This window comes from Nannospalax galili, unplaced genomic scaffold, assembly GCF_000622305.1.
Source record: "Nannospalax galili isolate Female #2095 unplaced genomic scaffold, S.galili_v1.0 scaffold548, whole genome shotgun sequence".
In the NCBI taxonomy this organism is placed as follows: Eukaryota; Metazoa; Chordata; class Mammalia; order Rodentia; family Spalacidae; genus Nannospalax; species Nannospalax galili.
This window is the reverse complement of record NW_008358999.1, coordinates 475,989-488,000: the sequence shown is the minus strand read 5'-3', so window position 1 is coordinate 488,000 and position 12,012 is coordinate 475,989. Positions and strand designations below refer to the sequence as shown.

Below are 12,012 nucleotides of genomic sequence, written 5' to 3'. Positions count from 1 at the left end.
TCTTAATGGAGATTTGATCCCAGCCTAGAGTGAGTCAGGCTTGGAACCAGAGTTTTGGTTTGTGGGAGTAATGCTGTTGACTTCCCAATTCTCAATCCAAATGCTCACACACTGGAAAATTCCAAATTAAAAGCCACAGAAAAGGGAGGGGTTTTGAACACATTATCTCTTTGCTCGAACAAAGTACAAGGCGTTTGTTTTTGGGTAGTACTTCACATTCTGCTTCTTGTCCATGAGTCCTCCAAATACGATGAGCTCCCCTCTGCCTTGTACCACCGTGTGCAGGCTGGTTTCAGGAGGCCCAACCACAGAACTACTATTAAACACTTTCCATTTGACCCGGCCCTTCTCCTTGGTGTCTTTAATGTCTAGCACATACATCTGCATGGGCTTGCAGTTCATACTCTGGTACAGGGGTTTGCCAACATTGAGTGACTGTGGAGGGTGATGGCCCAGGCGCCGGGCAATCGGGGGTAAGGAATGGCCATCTCCTTGGGCTGGTCCTGGGCGAGGGATGGGCACTGTTTCTCCACTGCTCAGGCTCTGACTCCCAGGGGAACTTGGAGAAGACCCAAGAGGAGGACTTAGTGCTGCAGAGGCAGAGGAGCCTTTGGACGATATCGCTTTAATGGCTTCCAGACTCCGACGCAGGGCACCAGGGGACACAGCCCCTGCAAGGGCACTGGCCACATGTGGTGGGGTGTGAACACCATTGGTCTGTTCTGGAGGGTGTCTGATGCTCCCCCCAACTGTCCTGTTGTCTGTGCTATCCACATGACCACTACTGGAAGCAGCTTTCAGGTCCCAGTTCAGATCTACTGACCCTAATCTCAGGTCCTTCTGTTCTGGTAGAGACCCTCGTCGGGGGGCCAGAGAAAGTCCCAGTTTTAGGTCATATCCTTCAGAGGCAGATGGAGTGCTTGGAGACACAGCCTGTATAGGGCTGTCTAAGGAAGCACCCCCAACAGCTGCTGTTCCTGGAGACAAGCTCCCTCCATTGAGGATGGGAGAGCCATCTCCTCTGGCTGGGGAAAGGCTCCCTTCCCGGGAACCTGAGGGAGTCTGCCTTTGAGCCCTGGGCCTCAGTGTTCCCCAGCGGCCATTAACACAAGGCGCTTCGTCCATGCTCCTCACTGGAGACTGGGAACGGTACTCTCGGGTTTCAGGAACCAGGGCAGGAGGAGTGGCACTGATAGGTGATGGGCGAGAGTTCAAACTGGGGCTGAGGGGCGCTCTCCCACTAGGAGCCTGGCTGAAGACCACCACACACTGTCCCACCTGGAAGACAAAGGACCTGTGCTCACAGCTTTGCCCACAATTCCCATCATTCACACAACTACAAACATAGTCATCAGAAATGGGCCAGGCATTTTGTAAGCTTGAGACATGAAGATGAAAGTAACAGTTGCTATGTTGGCTAGAAAGACAGACACACACAGGAACAACTGCTGCTAGTGTGAGGTCCTGCCATTAGCTGTGAAGTGCGGTGAGGGGAAGGAAGATTCAGTTTGTGTGAGGGACCCTGGGGGACACTGTGTAGACAAAGGGATGCTTAGAGCTAGGGCTTAAAGGAATGAGCAGGTCCCCCTAAATTTTCCCATCAAGCGGCTCATCTACACAGGAAATGCTAAAGAAACTTCATGACACCAAGCTGCTTTCTACTTCCATACAAATCTCCCTTGAAGTGTGACAAATTAACTTGGTTTTCCAGTTTGGGCCCTCTCCTGCTGGCCAGCCAGTTCTCCGCTTACCCGGCAGGCTGGATGGCACCACAGTTCTGGTGCACCATGGTCTTCGTTTTCTACCTTGAGTGGCTGCCAGGCCCATGAACCTGAGTGCATGCGCAGCAGCCAAGCATCCTTGAACAGCTGGAAGAGAAGGACCAACATCAGAGCTCGGGGGACGTGTACAACTCACAGGCAGGCTCTAAGCTTTAAATACCTAAACATTTATTTAAATATTTAAACTCTGTATCCATCCATCCATCCATCCATCCATCCATCCATCCATCCATCCATCCATCCATCCATCTTTATTGTATGCATCAGAAGTGCTGTCTCAAAGCTGTGCTGACTAGTATAAAGTGTTGAGGCTTTGCCTCAGTCCTCAGTTACTCCATCAGCTGTGTCTGCATTCATTATTCATGCCTTCATTCATTCATTTTTTGCCACTGATTGTCCTGGTACATGAACTGTTCTTGCGACCCATCAACTATAACTGCTTTATTTATTTATTTTTGGCCTATGATTCCTTGTGTGTGTGCACATGCATGTGTGTATAGTGGGGTACAGGGCAGAGGAGAAATAATATATAATTCATAACTTTCTCAGTCTGCATTCTTAAGCAAATACCGCGTGGACACAGTTATCAGCCTGTTTTTCTGTCCCATTGCCTTTCCCTTAAAAAAAAAAGCAAAAGTAGCCGGGTGTGGTGGTACACGCCTTTGTTCCCAGCACTCAGGAGGCAGAGACAGGCAGATCTCTGTGAGTTCAAAGCCAGCCTGGTCTACATAGTAAGTTCCAGAACAGCTGAGGCTACAGGGAGACCCTGTCTCAAAAAGACAAAAACAAAACAAAACAAAACAAAAAACCTTATAGCTTAAAGAGAAAATAGGAATAGAAGAGTTCAGAAATATTCAAGAGACAAACGTTTCTGATTAAAACTATCTCCCACCCCCCACAAAGATGGAGAAAAAGGCCAGAACATATGAAGATAGTTATGCACCCAACATGGAGAAGGCATTCTAACAGTGAAAATGCATAGGAAGCCTCTCGTATGTGCTTGCTGAACAAGCACTCAGCATGTGTGAGGAGAATGTCACCTAAGCCGTACTCACAGCATTGGGACCGCCACACCCTCCAAGGATTAAGATAGTTGCATCATCTATAACAATCTGGGGAGGGGAAGAAATTTCAAATAAACTACAAAGACACAGGCATCTGACTCCCCATGCTTCAGTGACATTGAGTATGTTAATTACCCAGTTCTCCCCAAACCATGTCAATTCTCTCCCTTTGAACAAATTACTGATGATTCACCTAAACAGACACATTCTAACTTAAACAAATATCAACATGAGGGTATCAACCACATAAAATGTAGACTTCGCTTAAGAAATGAAATAGCAAAGTAAATGCTTTGGGGAGAGGCATCATCTAAAGCAAGTATAAATAATACAGCCCATTAGAAGCTGAAAACTAATAAAAGCAGGGAGGTGGGAAAATAAATTCTCTTTGGCTTAGCACACAGTAGCTTCTTACCTGGCTCCCTCCTCCCCCTCCCGTTCTAACTGAAAGATGGTACTGTATTTACTTAATACTTAAATTCTTAAGCACCTGAGACTGGCCACCTCGGGGATGAGGACTGGGGCCTGAGATGTTAGGCTTGGACCACGCCCACTGCTCCAGGTCAAGGACCCAAACATCGTTGCTCCTGTGAGGTAAGGACAAAATAATGAAGAAGTTGGGAGCTCCAGGGACCACATAGGTGGCTGGGGAGTTTCATTTGTCTGTGCCCAGCCTGGAAACTTACACCGTTTTCATACACACAGGCTGTCTGGACTGGAGGAGCTTCGGAGATGGTCTCCTCGAGTTCAGGGGCTTCAGAATAAAAAAGACCAAAACTGAATCCCATTTCTGCAGACTAAACAAGAAAGTATTTTTTCTACTTTTGGTATCCTTTCCCGTGAGCAGAAATACTGCTCCTTTTGAGAACTGATACAGATGCAAGTTCATTTATAAAGACTCCTAGGCAAAGTGCTATGCTCACAGCACTTAAATCTGTCTTAAGATCATAAGGTCTCATGAGTCATGTCTGCAGACACACTGAGACCCAAAATAGAAGTTTATCAGTGACAGAAGGAAACAGCTACTGGTCAAATTACCATCTTTCAAAAACAAAAGCCACAAGGGAGAGAAAATAAAAGATTCTAAAGGTATCTCTGTCATTGTGTAGGAGCTAAAAAAAAAAATCTTTATTGATTCTGACTACAAAGAGTAATTTCACAATGGCTCAGGAAAGCTGCAGATGGATCCAACCTTCTCAGTATGACCTTGGCATGGTGTCCACATGCACTGTAACCCCAGCACTCAGGAGCTGAGGCAGGAGAATTGCATGAGTTCAGGGCCAGAGAGAGCTACAAAGCAAGACTGTCTCAAAAACTAAAACAACAAAAAGCAATGAGGAGAGATACAGGCCTGGTTGGCAGCCTCCAGCTCACAGACACCTCTCTAAGATCCTCTGTTCAGAGAAAACGATAGAAAATAAGGGCTCCGAAACTTAAACCCGAAGTCCTCTCATCTGGAGAAGAGTTCCTTAGTTCCTTTTATCTTTCTCCATAACTATTTTATTTATTTACTATTTTTGTTTGTTTCTTCATTGAGAACAGATTCTTATGAACCCCAGGCTGGCCTCAAACTTGCAATCTAGCTGAGGATGACCCTGAACTCCTGATTCTCCATAATGATTTCATTTTTATTTATTATTTTTATTTTATGTGTATGCGTGTATTGCCTGCATGTAGGTAAGTGCACCCATGTCGTGCAATGCCCATGGAGGTCAGAAGAGATTGTTGGATCCCCTGGGATTGGAGTTATGGACAGTTGTTAGCTGCCATGTGAGTGCTGGGAATCGAACCCTGGTCTTCTGCAAGAACAACCAGTGTTCTTAACTGCTGAGCCATCTCTCCAGCCCCTCCATAATGATTTTAAAATGTGAAGCTGGTGAGCCTTGTCAGAAGGCATGCTTAGGTCTGCAATGATTGTCTTGTTGACAGCTCATCAACTGCCATTTCAAAGCATGGGAAAAATGAGCACTCCACGGCTCCTGCCACAGCCAGCAGTGGCTAGTGATACAGAAGCACCCTGCTTCTTGAAATGTGACTTTCCATAGGCCCAAGACAGTAGACAATATGGAAGGTTCACAAAAATATGATCCTCGGGGCTGGAGAGATGGCTCAGTGGTTAAGAGCACTCACTGGCTGTTCTTGCAGAGGACCCAGGTTCAGTCACATGGCAACTAACAACTGTCTGTAACTCCAGTTCCAGGGGCTCTGACGCCCTCCTCTGACCTACACAGGCATTGCACAACACAGGTGCACTTACACACATGCAGGCAATACACTCATACATAAAATAATTTTTAAAATATTTTAAAAAAGAATGTGAGGGGCTGGAGAGATGGCTCAGCAGTTAAGAACACTGGTTTCTTGCAGAAGACCCAGGTTCAAATCCCAGCACCCACATGGCAGCTAACAACTGTCCATAACTCCAGTCCCAGGGGATCCAACAGCCTCTTCTGACCTCCTCGGGCATTATGCAACACGGTTGCACTTACCTACATGCAGGAAATACATGCATACATATAAAATAAAAATAGTAAATTAAAAAAAAAAAGAACATGCTCCTATGCACAAACAGAAATTATAGAGCAAGTTTTCTAAGGGACCAAACAACTGAATGCTGGGGTGAAATAACTAACTGGATTAATGAGGACCATGCTCAGGAACACCAACTTTGACTAATTCACTGTTCTGGTCTGCTAAGACCAGTTACCTTCACATTAACATGAAGTGAAGCAAAGCAAATATACTTACATTTGCCGAGACCCTAAAGAGCCACCAAAGACAATCATTTTATCCTCTATCACACAGGAGGAGTGGCCAGCCATGGGAGGTGGTCCATGGGTGGTTACGATGCAATTCCACCTAATGTGACAGACAAAAGGAAGCCAAGAAGTCAGCGCCACTTGTTCCAGATCTCATAGGCTTACGTCTCAAAACTGTAATTCAAGTATTCACTGAAAATGCCAGCCCTGTCACTTTCCTAGCAGAGGCAGTAACAGGACAGTAAAGGGAGCACAGCACAGGACACATACAGCTTTTCAACCACAAGCTTCCCGTGTTACAACCACTTGCAAGCTGCCAAGAACCATGTACCCGGTGTAAATGGAAGTTCCCAGAAAAAAACAGCATCTTGAAACCAAACCTTCTGCAAGGCTTATCAACTGACTAGAACTTGAGTGACTGTGGAGAGTTTGGAATGTTGTAGGTCCAAAACCTAATTACCATTTATCTTGGGCCATCTTTAGCATGTAAATAATCGTTCCTAGCCCACCTCTGTTTCTGACTTAACATCCAGTGACTTAACAGATAAAAAAACCTTTTGGAATGTATTACTTTAGCAGACCACCAGCTTTCACTAACCCAAGGGTCTGACTGAGGCCTACAGTGGAATTCTCCCTGTCTTGCTATAACCTGCCTCTCTAATGTCTCCACCAATGTATTTGAAAAGTGTCTTGATTTACAGTTTTGTTCTGTTACTATAAAAACTTCATGAAACTGTTACCAAGTTAGAACACAGAATTAGGAATAACTTGAATCTGTGTTCCCGAGCCATGGGCACTCATATTTGGCTCCAGAATAAACTATTCCTTATCCCCTTTGAGATGAAAGTTGAGTTTTTGCATCAACACAGGCAACTCTGCAAGGAGCAGAACTGCCGCTAAGACAGACGCGTCTGAACAATAAAGGAGTCCATCTCAGAACATGTGGAGTGAGAGGAACCGTCTGGAGCCACACTGCTCCTGGGAAAGGTGATGCCAAAGCTGAAGACTCCATCAACTGGCATGCTCTTTTTTCTTAGATGAGAAATAGATCTCTTCTACTTTCCTCCCTGGAGAAGAGGTTCTAGCTGCCTAAGGGCATCCTGTTACACATCTGGAACTGTAAGCAGGCCCCATCATGCGCCCTCCACCCAGCTTAGTTTTTCATCCAATTTGCCAGGGACTCTTTGTTTTTCAGTAATTTTTTAAAGGCGATTTATTTTTACTCATATGTACATGTATGCGTATGTCTTGTGTAAGTATATGCCGTGTGTGCAGGTGCCCATGCAGTCGAAAAGAGGGTTAGAGCTGTGAGATGCCCAACATGGTGCAAAGAACTAATCTTGGGTTAATCCCTGGGACCCACATGGTGGGAGGAGAAAACCGACTCCTGCATTTGCCTCTACCTCCACACACATATTGTGGCATGCACATGCATACACACATACACACACACACACACACACACACACACACAAATGTAATAAAAAAAAAACAAACCATTTCTTCTAGATTCAAAGCAGCTAATCTTTGTGGCTTACCAGTTTTTAGATGGTGAATAGGTGTGAATTTCATCAAAGAACCTCTCTGGCTGGTGGAGGGGATAGGGGCTTGGCCTCGTCCAACCCCCAAAGAGCACGAGCAAGTCCTTGTACACGACCAGAGTCGCTCCAGCTTTTGGGGAGGGGTAGGACCCTAGAAGGCAATAGACCAAGTGAGGCTTCAGGAGCTCACAGCAACACATTGTTAGGCCAGCCATGGAGCACCGTTCCCTGTAAGGACAAGATGGGAACAAACACTACCAAGCCCAAGGAGGAGGGGAGAGAAAACTGGGTTTGCAGGTCCAAGAGAGACTCACCACTGATTTATACATATTTATAGTCAGCACAGAGAAAAAGGAATTAGAGGACAGTTACTTAGCTCCTTCCAGAAAGTAGAGAGAGGTACCTATCCCAAAAGGCTACTAGAGTTATTAAATACAAATGGTCCCCAACTTAACTTGGTTCAACTTTACAATGCTGCTACAGTGACCCACATTCAGGGGAAATCATACTTTGAATTCTGATCTTTTACTAGGCTAGTGAGACATGGTTCAATACTTTCTTGAGAATGTTGGGTACTGCAGGGAACCTCCACTCCCTGTCAGTCTCATGGTCATAAGGATACATAATTGATACTCTACACCATTCTGTGTAGCTATGTTACAGTATTTGGTAGGCTAGGTATATTATGTGTACTTTCAACTCATGATGGGTTTATTGGGCCATAGCCCAGTTACAACCGAGTTCAAGGGCAGCCTCAGCTACATACAAGTATGAAGCTAGTTCAGGTAACAAATGTCTCACAGGCTCATAAATTTTGAGAGCTTTTTGTCTTTGAAATAACAACAACAACGTATCACTGTTAGCATAGTCAAAGTAATTTGTCTCAATATCTAGGGGTCATAAACACCATAAAAAATTAATTGTGGGGCTGGGGAGATGGCACAGCGGTTAAGAACACTGGTTGTTCTTACAGAAGACCCGGTTCGAATCCCAGCACCCACATGGCAGCTAACAACTGTCCATAACTCCAGTCCCAGGGGATCTGACAGCCTCTTCTGACCTCCACGGGCATTGCACAACACAGGTACACTTACCTATATGCAGACAATACACACGTTCACATAAAATAAAATATGAAATAAAATAAATAACATATGCATAAAAGAACACCATGCAACTTTACACAACATGTGCCTCAACTAGCCAGAATGTAAGAGACTCCCTCCCCGTGACTTCCAGGGGAGAACACTCTGCCTGGATGCAGGTGCGGAGCTGTCCCCAAACACAACAGTTCTTGGGAGTGAATCAAAATGAAGGACCTGTTTTAATTGGTTTGGTTGGGATGTTCCAATAATTCTGAGAAATTCTGAAGAAACCCAGTTCAGCAAAAGCTTTCAAAAAGCGCATGAGACAAGTCATGAACCTGTTTGGCTTAGAGATCCACCCACGACTTCAATTTTGACTGGCATAATCTTGACAACAGACTGCTTTGAGCACGGCCACCTACACGCCACCTAACATGTCCAAAAATTCTAGGAAGCCCTACATGCTTGCTGCTTCAGAATAAGCACTCCCCAGGCACCAGAAGATGCCCCTTATTTTGAGTATTTTGAACAAGAACAATATTCATATCTTTTTACCTTTAAATTATTTTCTTTAACTTTTATTTGTGTGTAGGGTGCACACATGGTCACAAGGATACACAATTGATACTCTACACCATTCTGTGTGGCTGTGTCATGGTATTTGGTAGGTTAGGTATATTAAGTGTGCTTTTAGCTCATGATGGGTTTATGATGCACATGAGGAGGCAAGCACCTTTACCTGCTGAGTCATCTTGTCAGCGCCTCTTTTTATTTATATGCCCATTATCACATGAAAATGCAACCTTTCATTAAAAAAGATTTTCCTTTATTTTTAAAAATATTTTATTTAATTTTTTATTTTATGTGAGTGTATTGCCTGCATTGTCGTGCAATGCCCACAAAGGTCAAAAGGTGGCGCTGGATCCCCTGGAACTGGAGTTATGGACAGTTGTTAGCCTCCATGTGGGTGCTGGGAATTAAACCCGGGTCCTCTCCAAGAGCAGTCAGTGCTCTTAACTGTGAGCCATCTCTCCAGCCCTGAAAATTCAACTTTTATAGATACAGCAGAACGTTGTTGTGAAATAATTATGTTCTGGGATGGCGAGATAATGCAGTGGTTAAGAGCACTGGCTGCTTTTGCATAGGTTCCCAGCACCCATATGGCAGCTAACAAACTAACTCTGGCTCCAGGGGATCTGACACCCTCTTTTGGCCTCTGTGGGCATTGCATGCATGGGTACACATAAACATGCAGGCAAACACTCATACACATAAAAAATAAGCACCCCCCCCCAAATTTATTTTAACTGTGTTTCTCAGGCTACAGAGATGGCTTAGTTGGTAAAGTGCTTGCTGTGTAAGCATGAGGACCCAAGTTTAGAACTCTAGCATCCAAGTGAAAGCCAGGTGAGGCAGCATACACCTGTAATCCCAGTGCTGGACAGGTAGACAGAGGAGGCTCTCTGAAGACTTGGAGCTCCAGGTTCAGTGAGAGATTGTCTCAAAACATAAGGTGGAGAGTGATTAAGGAAAACATTTGATGTCAACTTCTGGCCTCCACAAGCATAACCCCACATGTACAAGTGTCCCCCAATACACATACATAAAAGTACATGTTCCTTTACTTTTATTATCTCAGAACTGCGTTGAAACTTTATTAAGTGAAAACTGAAAGTACCAAGTGATAAAACAGTAACAACTAAGCTAACAGGCATTACACTCCAGCTACTGTTCCAAGTGCTTTAAATGTAATTAAATCACTTAATTCTTGCAAACCCTACCAGGTTGGCACTGTTATCATCCCCAATATCTGAATAAAGAAACTCAGACACAAAGTGGTTAATTTCCCCAAGGTCACATGCCTAGTAAGTTGGAGAGAATTCAAATCTAGGCAAATTGACCCCACTTTAAAATAATTTATTTTTCCAATATGTGTTCACATGCATAAAAGAAAACCTAGGATACTAACAGTGGATCATTCTGGGAATTTTTGTTGTTGCTTGTTTATTCAACCAAAGCTTTGCTATGTAGCCGGGACTGGCCTATACCCCTCCTGCCTGAGTCTCCTGAGTGTTGGGATTATAGGCGTATGCCCTGTCTCAGCTGATAACTCTGAATGCTAAGGTTACATGTAATCATTATTCTCTTCTTTATATTTCTGTCCTAGTTTGTCTCTTCATTGCTGTGACAAAACACCATGAGTACTACCAACTCGGGGAGGAAACGGTTTATTTATCTTACCAGGTCATAGTTCATCAGGGAGCCCAAGGTAGGAACTCAGGGCAAGAACCTGGAGGCAGAAGCTGGAGCACAGGCCAAGGAGGAATGCTGCTTACTTTCTTATACAACACAGGGCCACCCACCCAGCAGTGGCACCACTCACTGTGGGCTGGGCCCTCCCATACCACTCAACAATAAAGCAAATTCCCCACAGACATGGCCTCAGGCCAGTCCAATGGAGGCCATTCCCCAATTGAGGCTCCCTCAACCCAGGTGTGTCAAATTGACACTAAAGCTATCCAGCATAATTGTCTATTAGCTGATCTGTTCAAAAAGTGATACTTGCTTCATGTAATTGGGGCAAAAAACTATTTTAACATTTAAAATTAATTTTTTAAAATTATTTTATGTGTATAAGGGTTTTGCCTGCATGTATGTAAATGTACCACATGGGTGCCTGCTGCCCACAGAGGCCAGAAGAGGGCATTGGATCCCTTGGAACTGGAGTTTCAGATGGCTGTTAGTTACCATGTGGATGTAAGCACACCCATGTCGCACCCTGGGACTGAACCAAGGTCTTCAGGAACAACCGGTGCTCTTAACAGTTGAGCCATCTCTCCAGCCCTCTCTTTATTTCAACTTTTGAACATAAGAAACAAATTCAAGGCGCTCTTCTCCACTGCTTCATCAGCACAAATCACTCTGAGGAAGGCCTCTTTGACAGGCTATATATAGTAAAGATCCATAATCCCTCATTTGAAATTCCAAAATCCTCAGAGTTCTGAAAACCTATTTTTTTGCAAAAATCATTTGATAATGACAAGCTTGAAATGAAATAATGAGGTTATGTATAACCTTTATTTGATCTGCTTAGTGTGAATATGCATAGGTGCTGATGTATAAGGTACTGGGGACTGAACCAAGGGTTTTGCTACTGAGCTCTATTACCAGATCATTTATTTTCTCCTATTTTTTTGTAAACAGGATCTTGTATGCCAAGGTAGCCCTGAACTTGCTATGTAACCAAAGATAACTTTGAACTTTGTAATCTTATTTTTTTAGACTTATGATTTTTATTTATGTGTATGTATGTCAGCCTGTGTGAGTATATGTGCACTACATGTGTGCAAGGGCCCATGGAGGCCAGGAGAAGGCATTAGATCCCCTGGAACTGAAGTTATAGGTGGTTGTGAGCCACCATGTAGGTTCTGGGAACTGAACCCAGGTCCTCTGCAAGAGCAGAAAGCACTCTGAATCTCTGAGCTCCAGTCCCATGGACTTCTAATTCCCTTGTCTTCACCTCCTGAGTGCTGAGATTCAGATGTGTGCCAATACATCTGGATTATGCAGTAATGATACTTGAACCCAGGGTTCATTCATGCTAGGCACTCTACCAATTGAATTCCTTCCCTGGCCTCCTTTTTTGTGTTTTGAGACAAGGTCAGGTCTTGTGAAGTTGACCAGCCTGGCCCACTGTAGCCCAAGCAAACCAAATGTATCCCATGTGATACAGAAACAAATGAAAAATGGAAGCTGGGTTTTCTCTCTCTTCTCTCTCTCTC

The 12,012-nt window shown here is 44.3% G+C and overlaps 1 protein-coding gene across 2 annotated transcripts in view; it reads right to left on the bottom strand.

Moving 5' to 3' along the window:
* Fbxo42 (F-box protein 42) overlaps positions 1–12,012 on the bottom strand; it is a 92,745-nt gene continuing 80,733 nt past the window's right edge. Inside the window, exons 5-10 of one of the 2 annotated variants that reach the window (XM_008822646.3) lie at positions 7,143–7,296; positions 5,594–5,704; positions 3,336–3,432; positions 2,837–2,893; positions 1,752–1,868; positions 1–1,278 (exon numbers count right to left, since the gene is read on the bottom strand). In XM_008822646.3, coding sequence (XP_008820868.1) covers positions 163–1,278; positions 1,752–1,868; positions 2,837–2,893; positions 3,336–3,432; positions 5,594–5,704; positions 7,143–7,296 — 1,652 coding nt within the window. In that variant the 3' untranslated portion in view covers positions 1–162. The remainder of the gene's footprint in view (positions 1,279–1,751; positions 1,869–2,836; positions 2,894–3,335; positions 3,433–5,593; positions 5,705–7,142; positions 7,297–12,012) is intronic. The other variant, XM_029558401.1, reaches the window with a different exon arrangement.